Raw genomic sequence first — 17,023 nt, 5'->3', positions numbered from 1 at the left:
TTCCCCTGAGGGCAGGCTGCTTGAGCTCAGCCTTCCGAGCGCAGCAGTGCTTGCATCTCCCTCTGGTTTGCTTGTTTTTGGTTTTGACAGGTAGCAGCACCAAGTTTTGCTGTTGCCACCCTCCCCTGCACTCTCTGCTGAAAGGGTTCAAGTTTATATCATCACTTTCCTCCCTCTCCCAGCTGTTTTTTACATTTTTTTTCACTGTTTTTTTACACTGTTTAATATTATGTAATGTGGCCATTTTACAATTTTACAAAGCAATAATAGTTTTAGGTTGGGGAGGGGACGTGTTTTGCTTTCGGGTAAGTTAATTAGATGTTTAGAAATATGGCTTTTCCAAATACTTCAGGTCTCCAGATGCATTTATAGCTTTGGAACCATGCCATGCCTCTGATACTGGGAAACAATCTTTCATGAAAAAGATCCTTAACGAGTTCAAGAGGTCAGGGCTAGGAGACAGCTTAAAACTACACTGATTTTTATGCTTCAGGAGAATAGTGTGTTACCACTGCAACACTGATTTCTTTTTTGTTGCTTCCAATGAAAATGGGAATGGTTCTTTTCCCAAAAGATGTATCCGTGTTGAATCACAAGTTATTTAATGTGAGGTGCTATATTAAAATTAAAATATTAAAATGTGTGCCTCCCTAATCCTTAAATATCACTGGGATAGAAGTCTGAAGAACATCTAAAAGGAATGGAAAGTTTCTAACGGGAGATTTTCCGTCCAAAAATGCCAGATTTGAATTACTGTATATGTAAAGGAGAAAAACAATATAGTCTTGGGGCTCTCTGATTTTAGTTTAAGTGTTACTTGGAGAATCATATATTGTGCTTTATTTGCACAGCAAGTGAGGTATGTACTGATGGAGATAACTCCATCAAATGGAGATGGGGCTCCATCAGGAGCTTTGCACTGGTGGTTAACATGCTGATTGAGTGACCTTCTCTTTCCAGGTTACCGTAACATTCCTCTGTATTCCAAAGCTGGTGACAGCCTGGAACCCGCGTCGCTGTTTGTTTACATCTGGTACTATTAAGGAGGCTCCCTCGTAGCAGTAGTTTCGAAGCACCACCCTGCTCAATAAAGCAGACATCACAAGGCTCGCAACAAGCCCGTGGTCTGATTTCCAGGGTGCCCTGTTTGTTCTCGGGGATCTTATTAAAGCTGTTGGGACTTCTCGCGTGAGTAAATGGGACCCTAAGTAAGCAACGTCTCCAGATTTCAGCCCTCCTGTAATTTAGGAATCATTCTGAAAGATGGAACCTTTTGAGGAGATTCTTGTTGAATTCACTTAATAATTTTATTTGAAACTAATTGCAAAATGATAATTAATTACCGAATGAGAATAATGGTTTAATATTTGTCATGTAAATTTTAAAAATTATGAGCATGTTACAGGGAATCTTTTTATTTATACTGAGCAAAAGCTTTAATAATTTTACAATCAATGTTTCCAAGGAAATGGAAAAAAAATGACACATACAATTTACCCTTTAAATTAATAATAATGGCAGCTTTTGATTAGGAGGTAACTCATTAATTTTCATTTTAATTTTGCTACCTTCAAGAAAACAGTCCTGAGGGAAACAGCTCTTAACATGACAAAATCTCAGATGCTCTTGGCACTTTTGTTCAGCCTAGTCTTGAGCCTCCTACTGTTCAAGATAGAGAAGCCATGAACTGAATTGTACAGGGCTCTGTTCATCATAGCAGCAGGGAGCTTGGGATACACCTTCCTGTGAGCTCAGTAAATAGGGAACATAATGGGCAGCTTTGAGGTGGACTAGAGGAACCAATGTAGAAAATGGAGGGGTCAATTGTGTGATTCAAGGTTTCTCAGGGCAGCTTCAGGCCTGACATAACTATCTTGTACATTAGACAGAAATTGCCCCCCTTCCTTACAAAACTGTTGCTGAGCTTCCACAGGAGCTTGTCTACACAGCTAACTGCAGACATGCTACTCACATATGGATTTTTTTCAAGAGACTTTTCATTTATTGGTTTCTGCAATACCAAGCACCACTGCTGGTGTTTGCAGACAGTTCTGATAATCCTATTTCATGCTATTTTTAGTCACATATCTTTCATTAAAAAGAAAAAAAAGTATGTTGTTCCTAGATGGAAAATCAGGGCATGCTGTAAACAATGATTAGAAAATGTCACAGGAAATAACACTATTAGAAAATTGCATTAAAGTTCTAATATAGAAACCAAGACAGAAGACTAAGGGTAATCTGAAATCAATATTGAACTGTAAGGTCAGGTAATCTGATAACATTGTAAGCTGGGCACAATATGTTTTCTGTGCTTGAAGTGGCAAGTCAGTCTGTTCACCCTGGAATGGCTATAATCTAAAATGTTAGACTGGTTGATCTTTGTACTGATGATAGCTGAATGCTACCCCGTATCTTTTACTTGGGGCAAATATTTTGTAGCCTTTTTCAGCCCTGAAAAATCCTAGCAATACTAGTCCAAGACAGCTTCCCCCACCTCCTTTTACTGAGGTGGTATTTACTCTCTGCAAGCAATATCTGGTGGATCTGTTCAGGGAGCCAAGCTAAAGCCAAGCTAAAGCCAAGCAGCTGGTTTTGCGGTGAGGAAAACTCCAGTTTATTTGGATTCCTAACTTAAACTCCTAGTGCCCCTTCAGGAACTTCATACAGCATTACCTTCCAGCATCTGATTTGTGAGTGTCCTTGGGAAGAAGGCAGCAGTTATCTCTGCCTCGGGCATTATCATCCCTCCGTTGACTGCTCTTCCACCTGCCAGGACAAATGTCAGACCTGCTCGGCATATGGTAACTTCAAGTTTAACAGCAGATCAGATCTCAAGTGAACATGGCTCCTGTGCACTAAAAACGTGTACTTGATTCTAGAAAGCTTTATATACATGCTCAACTGTGTCTATGTAAGAGGCTGGCATTAATGGACAGTTCATTCACATGTATAAAAACGCTGTGAAGAACAGAGCCCGTAACTAGCCCCAGTGAACTCAAAGATACCACTTGCGTTCCCTGTTTATATGTATGTTTATCTACACTTTTGTAACTCTCCATGTATATTTTGTCTGGTTTCTCTAAGCATGTGTCTATGCAATGAAGTTAGACTGGGGAACAAAGATTCCCTTCAGTCTGATCTCAAATAAATGCTATGCTGAAACTTTACATTCAACATGTTTTATTTATCCATCAGTATTAGCCTCTCCCTCCCCACTTTCACCCCAGAAATGACCAGTTGTATCTGCTTCGTGGATGTCAGAATAAATGAAATGAAGAAGTATTTTACTGTTAAATAAATATCTTGGATTGAAAGTTATATAAACATTTAAAAGGAAACCAACATATACTGCAAGTTTTAAAGTTCCTTTAAGAAAAGATGGATTGTGCAACATTTAATAAGAAATACATTAGAAGTGTTTGAAATGTACTGGCACCTGTGGAATCATGGCATGGATCTGCCTCTGGAGAATCACCATATGCAGCAAGTCACAGGGAACTCTGCTAAATTACATCATCTCCAGCATTGCTTTGAAACAGAGTCAGTGACTGGCACTGACTCATATAGGCTTAGGATTAGGCTCTAATCCACAGCTTGATCTATATGGAATACCAAAATTTTTACAGTAGTGGTTAATAATAAAAATAATAATAAAAAACTTCATTACTGTCATAAAAATTTCCTGCATGCTGCTGCTGCAAATTCTCAGCATGTGATTTTTTTTCACCCACACTAACAGGAACATGTTGCAAGATGATGGAAGAAATTTTAAGGAAATAGCCTTATGATTAGAAATATTAAGACATGATCAGTGGATGACTGCAAATTCTCAAGGGCAACTGAGACAAAATGTACCATGGGAAATGGGATAAAGAAACATTAGTGGATAAATAACTGAATTATCTTAGGCAATATTTAAATTATACTGTTTCCCAGCGGGTACCACTTTTCTTCATTTAACTGGACGCTGCTCAGCTGAATGTTAACAGCTCCCACAAAGGCTCCTTTGCTTTTCACAACTAGCTTCAGTACACGTCCTCTGAGCTCGGTGACTGTGTCATACACAACCTGCAATTATACGCAGAGAAACACAAAAAGCATTTGCATGTGTGAGTCTGTCTGATGGGCAAAACACTTACTCTGATAGATCATTCAGGACGGGCATTACAACTTTCCAATGACTGCTTTACACTGCCCTCCAGAACTGTAAACCACTACCTGTGAGCCAAATTCACCCAAATTAGTGCATTTACCTTAGAAATGTATTTGACTTCATGTAGTTTAAAGAGAAAAGCTTCTGTCTATTTACGCTGATTAGTGAGTGCTTGTAAATAAATCTAAAACCCATGCTTGCAAAGCTTGTGAATAAAAAAAGGGCTATACATAATTTTCCCTGCAAAAACAGACTCTCATTTGAGTAGAATTTTAAACTCAAATGTGAAGAAATTCCAGATGCTCCATGAAGTCCACTGGGAATTTTGATAATGCTGTTGGTTTTAGGAGGGAGACTTTCAGACAGAGAATACTCATCATGACAGAAGTATGAAACCACCAGGTAACCCTAGAGATGTATAGATTATTATAATGTTGAAATACCTTTCCATAGCAGATACTTACATGTATTGCTCTTCTATGAAGATTAAACACACAAGAACATTGTTTTAACGCCAAGCACACACAGTTTTTTGGGTTTTTTTTAGATATTCATTTTGTATTTGTAACATGCTGCTTGGTAGTGCCTCAAGGGATTGATACATCTCATAAAGGCATCACACCAGTGCAGCATAACTCAAAATATTGTCCCTCAGTACCCTACTTACCTCTGATTAAATCTTGCACTACACATTAGAATTAAAAAAGCCAAAGGAAAAATGAGTTTTCTTTTCACCAAGGCTCTCATGAGACTTCATAATTGGTCTAGATCAAACACAACCTCCACAAAAAGTGAGAGATTTTTTTTTTAATTTAAAAATTGTGTGCATAAATGCTACCATTTCCATGCAAATACCCAAACATATGATTCTGGACTCATCTTGCTAACTGCATCCAAATGTATCCACTGTAAAAATACTTCCAAACTTTAATGGAAACATCAAATAGCAAACACGATATGTATTTCAGCCCACTCAGCACAAGTTGTAAGTGTGGAAAATCTCCAAGACTGAGCCTAACTTGAGACGGTGGAACAGACTAAGTTAAGATGTTTCTGTTACTCACAAATTGCTGTTAATTCTGCTCAAATTAAATGAGACACCTTGCTTAGCATCTCTTCAGAAAACAAAGGCCTATGGTTTAAAAAATATCATTGAAATTACCTTGATACTATGAAAGCACACTGGGATTAATTAGGAAGTGTGAATGCTTTATTTTCCAAATTAAAAAAAAAATAAATCTGGAGGGATAGCTTAGGCAGAAGGGGCTGCATTCAGCATTGATACCTATCTTTCAATCTCTGCATTACTCAGAAGCTTCTGAGCATAGTGGTTGATCAAATGTGGAAGAACACTACTAGCAGTTCAGGTCTCAAAGGAAAGCTGTGTTAGGAGAAATACATTTCATCTGAAGTCTGTATGGGTGGAAATGTTTTTCCTAATGTAGCTGCATTGGAAAAGTACTTAAGTTTTATAAGGCTCAGCCCCAGCAATGCTCCTTGCTCGGGATGGCTCTGAAGTTCATGGATGGACCTGGGAGAGACAGAATTTTTGGTTCTTCCACACAACACGAATGGGCAAAGGGGCCAGGGCCAGGATTGCTGGAGCACCATGTCCCCACGGAAGCCCCATGGTGTGCTCCCCACCCTGCAGGTGCTACAAAATCTCCAGTCTGGTGGATCACAGTAGCAGTGAGCTGGGCCTCCAGTCATTGGACACCAAGAGGCTTCACACTATGATCAATCTCACACTTTGCAGTCCAGAGGAGGCTGCTTTCATCTGATCCTAATATGCTGTTTCTAAAATGGAATTGCAAATCCAGGTAAAACACGGTATATATCATCAGGATGTGGACACAGAAGAAAAATGGAGTTCAGATAGCTGCATTACTACATGAATGAAAAAAATACTGCCTACCAACATTTCTGTACCAGGCCAGTTAAATCTTGAAATCCTTGTTTAGGAGTAATATTTGCCTCCCATTTATACAGCTAGATTAAAAGAAGCTGAAGTGCACAGGGCCAGATAGGAAATCAGAGGAGGAGCTAGGCCTGGAGCTCAGGTGATTCTGGCACCAAAAAGAAACGGCATCATTGACCTACAGGAGTCTAATGACATTTTAACAACGAATGAGGGACAGCTGCTTCACCTTATGTAGCCCTGACACAGCTCCTAGATTTGCTAGGAGCCAACTGTCCAGATCAGCCCGGGTGCTTGGGGCCGGAGGGACCACTCGGGCTCCCACCTTGGGCTTCCTGGGGCTCCGGCAGCGGATGCCTGCTGCCCCCCTCCTCCAAGGCAGCTGCCAAGGCCATAACAGGCCCGTATGACCCTGAGGCATTCACTGACATTCGTCCCCCACGGCAAGGGTAGGATGGATCCAATTTCCTCTCCCCATGGCTCCTCTGGGGCAATGCTCACTCAGCTTTGTCTTGGAGACTTGCTCCTGCTGCGGGTTGCTCCATTCTTGCAGGTGCTCAGGGACTGACCAAGGAGAAGACCTTGCACCATGTCACAGGGCCGAGGCCATGCGCTGCGACCAAGTTGCTGCTGCTTGCTTACATTTCTAAAGGTGAGAGTTTAAACTTAAATCACTCAGAATTGCCTTCTGATCTTTAATTTTTCATAGTTTACTAACCTACCCTGGGATTTCCTGAGCAGTTCTTATCCCTTTCAATCTTCTATGTGCAACTATGTTGTTATTTTCCTCGTCTTCTTCTCAATTGTCACTTTTTAATGCAATGTTATATCAAAGAGAATGCAATAAACAGCAAAATTCAAACACAGAAATGAGAAAAAAGAAAAGCAGTGCTTGTTAAAAGTGACTCTAAAACATTCAGTCTAGTTCATTTTATTGTCAGCCCTCCTGGACCCTCTCATCTTTACTCTCACACACACCAGTTAAAAAACAAAAATAAAATGCGCTTTTGCAAGGTTGATAATTTGCTGTAGGCAGTTATAAGCAATAAAAGCACAAAACTAAAGCCAAAAACACCCGAGAGAGGCACATTTCAGAATTTTCTCAGTCTTGAACACAGAGGGAAATTAATATACAGCTTCCTTCAAGCCATTTGGCTTTAATAAAAACTTATAAACTCATAAGGAAAGGCTAGTACATTTCTGTACATAGTATTTTGGACAGTAAGTAACTTAAAAGACAGCTGACTTGTATTTTTAGATGTTTTCTCTTCCCTGGGGCTTCTTCTGCTTCAGTCTACCAATCTTGGTCATAAAATGCCTATAGAATGGTCTCACATATGGAAGAACAGAGCTGCTAATAGCACAAGCATCAGGTCTGCAATGTCCAAGTTCAATGGAACCATATGTCCCTGCTGTGATTAGCGTTGCTGGTAAAAAAAGACTGAGCATCTGTAAATTAGGCTGTGAATTTTGAGTAAAAGATGCAGAAGGTTTTGTGGAATTTCTCTTAACAGCAGAAGGATGTTCCTATTTCCTTCACCACAATTGAAATCCCAGCCACTGAGTACTGCCTGACTCAGGATTTTGGAGTTCTATACTATACTTAGAATAGTATAAAAATGATCACAGAGACAATTGCCTTCTGAAGTTGTGATATGGTCCTTATCCATGGTTTATTTTGGATGTTACAATTAATGCTATTAGATAAACATACGATATTGCCTGTGTTTGAATATCCTTCAGATGTTATAATAAAGATTTTTTGGGGGGCAGTTGAATTAGCCTTATTCTCAAGTCTTATTTATTATCAAAAAAAAAAAAAAAGGAAAGAAAAAGAACATAAGAAAAAAATAAGTCCGTTTTGCTTTTATTCCATTGCAGTATCACAGGGAGTAAAAGCTGTCTCCGCTGTTAGTAACAGCACTAGTTGAGCAGCCTACTTACAGCTGCACTGGAAGCCAGCAACTTTTGTAATCAACTAGATGTGGGAAAAGAAGCAGTGTTATTAAAACCCCAGGATTGGGACATTTGGAGATAAGAGCTCTTAGAGTCAGCTCACTAAGTTACCCTTCAGCATGCCTTATCTACAAAACAGGGTGGAGTGCTAATATTTTCCATGCTTGCTCCTTTGAAGCTTGCTCAAAGTGCTTTTGGAAATTGCTTTGAGATCCTTGGGAGACTTTCTATATGTAGTAATTCTCATCTCCAATCCCACCTACTGCTTGGATCTTGTCTCTCAGTACCAAAGAATACAGTTTATGCTGCTCCCCATTTCGTAGTAAATGTCTCTCCATAAAAATGTTTATTTTTACCCCACAGATGACAGCACTTCAATGGTGAGTGAAATAATTATACAGGCTGTGAACTGCTAACATTTTGACACAAAAAGAGCTGGGTTATTTATTACATGTTATTATTCAGGGCACTGAAAGACAATTTAGTTTTCTATTTTTGTATGTGCATGTGAATAAGAGGATCCTTTCACTTAGTACTTTTTATGTTATTATACAAATCTGAATTAAAAACAATCTACATTTTGATGTTTGGGTTCAGCTGTCTAACATGTAACTATAATTACGGTGTAAGACTGAAGAGTGTGAATAATCTAACCCCCTTGCTAAAGAGAAACATAGAGACTCACTTCAAAGAAAGAGGCAAAACAGAAAACTGTACATATTTACACTCCATCTTAGCGTGTTCTGTTTGATAGTGCCCATTCTAACAGCTCTAAATGTTGTATTGTTTTATTTCAAAAGTGGACAAGGAAAATCAAATAAGAAATGATGGAGGAAAGTGGACAGTACTCACAATTTCATTGTAAGTAGGGTCAGTGCTTTTTGAAACTGCTCTTGTTTTCCTGCGAGTGACCTCATCAGGATCTGGTAAAAGATAAAATTCAGCATGTGCACTTGGGGCAGAGCCATCTGGGAGGCGCTGGAAAATAAAAGGGTTATAAATATGAATATCTATGTTCTAGCAAACAAAACAAATAAAGAGGTACCAAATGAAATCTCGACTTTAAGTAGACACAGAAATATATTACATTCTCAGTACTCTCTTGGCTAAATTGGAGTGGTAATGTAGTAAATAACAGGAATTCTTAGACTTCAGCTTCATATTGAATCAGAAAAAAATAAACGGAATAATAAAAGTGCCTATCTTTAATACTTTATGTTGCAGTGGAAATCCCTTAAGCATCAATCTGCTTTAACTCGATATAAACTGATACAAAGCCTAGCCCTTCCATTTTCCAGAGCAGTGCTGAGAAACTGGACTCTGGCCAGGCAGCTCCTACTGATTTAACCCCTAAGTGGAAATGCTGATGCCAGGGAGATCTGGTTGTTTCCAAGGGTATTTCGTGAAGGATTTTTCTCCTGGAGAGCCAGGAGCATTTCCTGCAGCAGTATGAACAGAACAGGAGTCTTATAATAACAGCGTGTCCCATTGCGCAGCTCTCTTTACCACTCCAGTTAAGATTACTTCTGATATCCCTGATATTCCAGTTGACGCTAGTCATTCCTCATCACAGCCAGTCTATGAACATGGCTCAATCATAAACTAACGCTGCTTGTGTGCACTTCTTGGGATAACTTCTGAATATCTGCAAGCCCACTGCTAAAGCAACCTTACAGCTACTCAGAAAACCCACTGGTAGCACGGGAGGCTTCAAAAGAAGATACAAGACATATAACCGTGAATAACAGATATCCTCTGAGCATGTGTCAGTTATTGCTTACCTTATAGTGAAGCAGAAGCCTCTGTGCTGGTAACACAGCGTGCAATCAGAAAGCAAAACATGGCACATAAAAGCATGCGTGTTTTTCAAAATGTCAGCAATTTCAATAGTATTATCAGCATTTTAGGCAGCAAGTTTATCTGACAGCAAGCCAGTGACAGAATGCAAATGAAAATGCAGTAAAAAAAGAAAAAAAAAAAAAGAGATTTTAAAATGGTCTGAGTAGATGAACCTAGCTCATTATACAGGCATTGCTTTTATGCTTGCCACTGTATTTTCACCTGAACAAAGTCATTTCTCAGGTTTTGATTATTCACAGTACATGAGTGGAAATAGAGGCTTTCTATAGGCAGTATCAACAACATATCTTTGAAAAAGGGGAAACAACTGGTGTCCTAGCAATGAATAACTTTGCTACTGGGAAGAAAAACAGCAGTTGTGTGTGTGAGCAACCAGTTATTGCATATCAAATCTCTGCTCTCTGATATCTGAAATGATCCTTCAAGGCAGATGAAGTAGTCAGCTGCATGGCTCAATATTGCTATGGCTTATCCTATACATCATCAAAGGACATACTGCTTAAATCATCGTATATTTTGACTCTGAGTGAACAATTAATTTTGCCATTGCTAAGCTCGCCCAAAGTATATTTTATTTAAAATGCACACAGGATTTAAATAAGTAGGATTCATCTACCAAAACAAGAATACCATTCAGTGTCAACAAAACTATTAGGTATTTCCCTAGGTTAGAGTATTATACTGTTAATACAGTATTTATGATTTATACTGTCTATTTAAATGCCCATCTCTATTGATCTACAATGATATTAAAACACTGATCAAGGAATACAAATACCAATAAGCTGAACAATCTCTTGAAAATCAGGAAGAAAAAGGAGATATAGCTTAAAGTATTAGTTCAAGCTCCCAGGATCCTCGCTGCAATCAAACTCTTTTCCTCCCAATGAAGAGTGTTGCTGTACCATGAAGGTCAACAGATTTTGGTTCTTTCAGAGAAAAAGGGGAGCATTCTTTAGGAGAGAAGGGCAGTGAGGAGGTGGGTCATGACGAAGGCCCTTTGTTCGTGTTCAACAGAAGCTCAGCACAAGAATCTCCACCATCTCAAGCACAGAAATGCAACACGGGGAGAGTCCTGTACAATTTAAGACTGTATAAATCATCCCAGCAGCATCCTGCCTGTGCAGCAATGCTGTTGGAGCTCCTGTTGCAAGCTCAGGTCAGCAGCGGCTGAACAGGGATCAGGGCCTGCATGGGGGCTACCAAGCTGTGATGGTGACGGAGACCACAGCCACACGGGCTGGTTGGCTGCGCAGCACGAGCCGAGGCCCACAGCATCCATTGCTCCCAGGGGAAGGAGCATCCGGAGGCGGATGTGAAACGCTGCTCTGCTTGAAGCTGCAAGGTTAGGAGAGGGCACGGGCAGCTGCACTGAGCACCCTGCACGCTTCAAGATGACAAAGACACAGATCGGGTAGTTTGCATCTGAAACAGGCAGCCTCTGTCACCTGCGGTGGGAGGAAGCCAAGCTCTGATTGCCGTGTGATTGCTTAACAGGGCCTGGGCATCCAAAGGAGAGTGCTATGAATTGGAAGAAAAAAAAAAAAACCCAAAACCCAAAAGCCAGATAAAATCCTTGCTGCACCTTTCAGTTGCTCCTTGCATCCTGGTCACAATTCTAGCAGGTTACCCAGCCTTCGGACAACTAAGCTTCCTGCACCAGCCAGCTCCTCCCTGATTTTAAGGAAGGCATATTGCTGTGGGCATGTGGGCATACGAAACGTGGAGAGAAACCTCAGTTCTTGCTGTCCCTTTGAATGCAGCTGCCTACACATTGAAAGAGGCAAGTGGGAGGAAAGGGTCACAAAAGAGTAGCAGAAAAGAGAATATTTTAGCAATTCACAGAAGAAAACTCAAGGCAGAGCAGTTGCTCTGGGATCTTTCAGAACTAAAAACAAAGCCACTTTTCATGAATAGTCGCAATCAGCAGAACAACTGTTAGTCAGTTTAAAGGGCAGCCACCTGAATTCTAACTAGAGATCTTAGTTCTGGCGGTCAGGGGATTTTTTTTTCTGCTTTACAGGTAATATATTTCTGCTTTAGCTTCCCTTGACGACAGACACAAACTGGGCAGATGAACTCCAGTTTCTACCAGTGACTGCAATGGCTCTGCTATGCCATCAAGGGATTAAAGAGCTTCAGCCCAGTACTTGCATAAGGACTCTGCTGAGGAAACAAACATCTTTGTTTCCTTAACTGCCCTCTGCAACTTGTGAGGTGACCCAAAACATCTATCAAAACCAACTAGCTCTTAAAAAGGTCCTCACTCATCACAAATCCATCATTCAAAACTGTAGAGGATGAGCATATATAAATCAGCTGGGGCTTTACAGGAGTAGAGTTTGGTAGGCCAAGGCACAAGTCACTGGACGACAGGGGAGCATTGGATAATAATATGACTATCTCTAAGCTTCCATACTTGGTGAGACTAGTCCAGCTAATCTTCTGTAGAGGCCCTTTTGAAAGTCTTTCAGACATAAGTCACATCTGCTTATGACAAGAGTTGCAATTGCCATGGAAGGAGTTGTACTTGGTCACATCCTCTGTACTAGCACAGAAGAAAAAAAACAGTTCTGGGGGCAAACTAGTCTTTTGTCAAGATTTTAATATGTGTTTTGAACAGCTGTTTAAATGAAGAAGAATGGAGAAAACATCTTTTTTTTTATTCCTAAATATGATCTCTTCTGTCATATTCCACCATGTCACATTTACTAAGCAAAACCACTGGATATTCTTTCATCCTTAACTCAGTAAGCACTGGCAGATTTACATTATATACTAAATAAATATGAAGAATATCAGAGACCTAACTGCCAGTTTCATTTGCTGCAAAAAATATATTTTTCTGATGGGTTCATTATTTTAACATTTCTAGACTTACATAGAATAAGATTTTCAGGAGCCTTAACAGTCAGTTCTGAAATCCAGCATGAAAATCTTCTGTTATTAATGGATCGAAAATCACTGATATCTTTCCATAGTCTAGGCCAACATGAAAACCAGAAGGTCCTTTGGGAATGCCATTTTTCACATTAACTGCTCTACAAAACTCTTACAGCTTGAATGTGTTTGTGGTTAAGCAAGCATTGAATTTTGTTTATATTTAAATCTGCAATCACTTCACTAAGCCCAAAGGAGTAGACTAAGTCTCCTGTAAAGAAAACAGATTACTTTTGAAAATGTTTAAAGGAAGTTACTCCCAGTTTAAATGCATGTTCTAGAGTACAGTTTAACCAAAAGCCTTCGTTCTTCTGTTATATACACTTGTAAATGAATTCAAGCTGTAAAAATGCATGGGCCTGAAAAATATAATACCAAGTTGCCAACAGAAATACCATTGGTTCCTTGCTATGCTATGGGCAAAACCCTCAGTGAGTTTGATCTGGAGATAAAAAGAAAAAAGAAATTAGTTGAATTTTGGAAGCTGACACTGAGTGCTTTTTTCAAATCCAAACAAGTGACTACCATATGATTTTCTCAGAGAATTACCTGCCTACCTGACTCTGACAATGGCTGATGTTTTGAAGGAACTGAGTTACAATTGTCTGTATGTATGTTTTTCAAAAGACAGTTTCTTTCTGAAATGTTATTTACCCCTAAAGCAATGTGAGTGCTGAATATATTAGAGAGGGAAAAAGAGAGAAAGAGAAAGCAAATAATACTTTGGATTTACTTCCCTCCACACCTGTAATTCAATACTGAAAAACTAATCCAGAGATATATCTAATGACTACGTTCCATTATTCATTCCGATTTTATTCTCCTAAACAAAAGAAGTATTGATATTTACTTACAGAAAAAGATGCAGAGAGGTAATGACTGGTGTAATTCAATTTTAAATATATCAACTATGGTGGGCAAATAATGGATGAAATTCAATTAATTCTTCTATGAGAACTACATTATCCTAATGACTTTACTCCCTTGATCTTTACTAACTATCCAAAATTCTCCTTAAGGATAAATTCACTGTTAACATTAAAAAAGGCCTAAATGCTTCTTCAAAATTTGCCATATTATAAACTATGCAGTTTAGCATGAGCATGAGCTCAGATGAGTTTTAAGGAAGTTTTGTGATGGTAAATGGACACTTCAGGGATAATTTATGGAAACATTTATTAAAACTAATTTCTTTCCAAGTGCCATTAAATTTTCTTTTTAGATGACTCATTGTTCAGATTTACATCATTTCAGCAGTTAGTCTTGGTCTTAGATATGCAGATATTTTCCCACCATTTTGCCTGAACACTGGATAGTTCCAGCTGCTGTTCTCTTTCTACCCATTTTTCATTTTCAGCCATCTTGACAGAGCAAAAAAATGATAAAGGTGACTTGCATTAACTAATGCCACCCTTCCTCCTCTATAAATGACTTGCTTTCTTCATTCAAAATTAATTTCTTGGACATTTTCAAATCTCAGTTACTCTCTTCCCCTTCTTTAAGGAAAAATTCTTCAGACTTTAGACAGGTTCCCATTTCAGCTACTCCTCCAAAAGGGGAAAAAGCCACAACCTCTGAGATTGAGATTGTCCAGCAGTTCTAATGCTTATTTTTTCCATCTTTCACCCTCATCTTTTTTTTTTTTTTCTCTTACACACACTTCCCTAAGAATTTATGTTTTACACAGTGAAAAAAGGACTACAATATATTCCATATTTTTTATTGTTAAGATGTCCTTACTGATTTAGGAAACTTATTATTATATTAAATGGTTAGAAAAAAATCACAACTTGAAAGCAAAATATTTGTATACCAAAGGCAGACCTGACACAAATGTAAGTATTATGCAATGAGGGAGGATTAGAAAAAAAAGATCCACCAAAGGTATCAGTCTTGCATCCCAGTAACCTGTACAAAATAGTAGCTCCTCCTGACTGAATTAAAGCTCTTAAGAAAGGTGAAAGAGCCACTAGTTTGGGTGCATGTGTAATTCAATTTCTCCGAGTGGCATAGTGTAGTCCATACAAACTACAGCAGGAAACAGCTAAAGCCTGTCTTTGTAAGCAGCAGTTTAATTAACAGATATAGCCCCTGTCTTAGCAAAGATAACATGCTGTAGGCTAATTTGAAGTTTGGAGATTTGAGAAAATAATCAGCACTGAAACAATAACATTGCTAAGCAGGAGGTCCCTTCAAGGAATAGGCTAATAAGATACATTAGCTTTGACATTGCTGGGTGAATGAGAGGTTGCTCTCTTAATTCATAAATTGTAACATGGGCCCAAAGAGCCTTCCTTATTTTTCATCTGGGATATGCACATGCCAAAGGACCGAGCCTCTCCTCTATTCGACTCTGCCGCTAAGCTCTTTATTTTCCTGCCGCAAAATATTTTCAAATTACTTGAAAGAAAATGCAAAAACAAATCATCTTTGCAGTAATTAAATAATAATTACAGGGAAGATAATCCACTATATTGTGATGGTGCACTGTGCACTGCATACTACTGACAAGACAAAACAAAAAACATTTGGCCAAAAGTGCTTGCTCATATGAGTTTTTTTTTTCTCATAGATAACTCTTCTTTTTCACCTAAAATTTGAAAATATTTAGTTTCTGCTCTCCAAGAGAAGATTTTTTTCTTATCATATTTTTGGATCCTGTAATTCTTTCTCTCATCCCTGCTAGCAATTTCGCTGCTATTTTTGTCTCATGCAGGTATGTAGATAAACACAGAAGATGCGCTGTGGCCAAGGTCACTGGCAGAGTAACAGCAACAAAGAGAAATGAAGCTGATCCTCACTCCATGCAGAGAAATAAAAAGAGATGTTGTTTCAGAGCAAGGTATGTGTTGTTTGAGGCAAGTTCTGGGAGGCATTTTCTACTCTCAGAAAACTGGTAAATGTTGCGGATGGCAGAGGAGCAAGACTCCAGATGGCGGATGTCATATACTGTGATAAAAATGTAAGGTGCTCTACACCTTGGACTCTCTGAATAAAGCTTGTGCACCCTGGGCAGTTCAGCACCTTCCACATCCTCATCAATCTGTCCCTTTCACGTGCATTTTGTGAGGGCACCCAGTGGGCAAACTGTGCTCAATGTAGATGCTGTTTATTCAAGGGAAACAGCGCTTCTGTTACTGTGCTTTATTCCAGCCTTCTCTCCCCCAAATGAAATAAGGTATTTTGGCCCAAAGGTGCATATTTGCTGCTTCAGCTTCTTTTGTAGTAGAGTAGTCAGGGAATGGACTGGTGCAGTCTAGATTTTCAGTTTTGAAAGACCGTATGTTGCCCCTCTAATGCAACAGAGAGATGGGCCAGCACCCGTAGTGCCTAGTGCTGTCACAAATCACAAAATATCTAGATGATCAGGATCCAACGAGGAGAACAGGATCCAATGAGAAGGAGGCCAGGATCCAATTAAGAGGAGGCAGGGCAGTAAGTAGCCTTGCCACGCTGGACTTCAGGAGGGCCAACTTTAGACTCTTCAGAGACCTGCTGGGAAAGATCCCATGGGCTAGGGCTCTAGAAGTAAGAGGGGCCCAGGAGAGCTGGTTAGTTCTCAAGCGGCATTTCCTCCATGCCCAGCAGCAGTGCATCCCCTGTGCGTAAGAAGTCAGGCAGAGGGGGCAGGAGACCTGCGTGGATGAGCAGAGAGCTCCTGGCAAAACTCCAGCAGAAAAAAACAGTATATAGAATGTGGAAGAAAGGACAGGCCCCTTGGGATAAATACAGGAATGTTGTCAGGGAATGCAGGGATGCWACAAGGAAAGCTAAGGCACAATTGGAATTAAATCTGGCACGGGATGTTAAGAGTAACAAGAAAAACTTCTTCAAATATATTAACAACAAAAGGAAGGTCAGGGAGAACGTGGGTCCACTAGTGAATGGGGTGGGTACCCTGGTTACAAAAAACACGGACAAAGCAGAGCTGCTGAATGCTGCCTTTGCTTCTGTGTTTGTCAGGGGCAGCCCTCTGGAATCCAAGGCCCTAGGGACATTTGAAGAGAGCCAGAGAGAGGAAGGCTTGCCCTGGGTAGAGGAAGAGTGGGTCAGAGAGCATCTAAGGAAACTCGACACCAACAAATCCATGAGCCCTGATGGGATGCACCCCAGAGTGTTGTGGGAACTGGCAGATGTCCTAGCCGAGCCACTCGCCATCATCTTTGGAAGGTCCTGGAGAACGGGGGAGGTGC

The 17,023-nt window shown here is 39.8% G+C and overlaps 2 protein-coding genes across 2 annotated transcripts in view; one reads left to right on the top strand and one right to left on the bottom strand.

The window, feature by feature from the left end:
• PLCZ1 (phospholipase C zeta 1) overlaps positions 1 to 1,045 on the top strand; it is a 49,187-nt gene extending 48,142 nt beyond the window's left edge. The window contains exon 13 of the mRNA XM_026035567.1: positions 961 to 1,045. Within this exon, the coding sequence (XP_025891352.1) occupies positions 961 to 1,043 (83 nt within the window). The 3' untranslated portion in view covers positions 1,044 to 1,045. The remainder of the gene's footprint in view (positions 1 to 960) is intronic.
• A 2,284-nt stretch (positions 1,046 to 3,329) lies between these two features.
• Positions 3,330 to 17,023, bottom strand: part of PIK3C2G (phosphatidylinositol-4-phosphate 3-kinase catalytic subunit type 2 gamma) — a 262,575-nt gene continuing 248,881 nt past the window's right edge. The window contains exons 33-34 of the mRNA XM_026035575.1: positions 8,883 to 9,008; positions 3,330 to 4,071 (exon numbers count right to left, since the gene is read on the bottom strand). Of these exons, the coding sequence (XP_025891360.1) occupies positions 3,919 to 4,071; positions 8,883 to 9,008 (279 nt within the window). The 3' untranslated portion in view covers positions 3,330 to 3,918. The remainder of the gene's footprint in view (positions 4,072 to 8,882; positions 9,009 to 17,023) is intronic.

This window comes from Nothoprocta perdicaria, unplaced genomic scaffold (assembly GCF_003342845.1).
Source record: "Nothoprocta perdicaria isolate Ctin4 unplaced genomic scaffold, notPer1 scaffold_161, whole genome shotgun sequence".
Lineage (NCBI taxonomy): Eukaryota > Metazoa > Chordata > Aves > Tinamiformes > Tinamidae > Nothoprocta > Nothoprocta perdicaria.
This window is presented reverse-complemented; position numbering and strand designations above follow the sequence as displayed.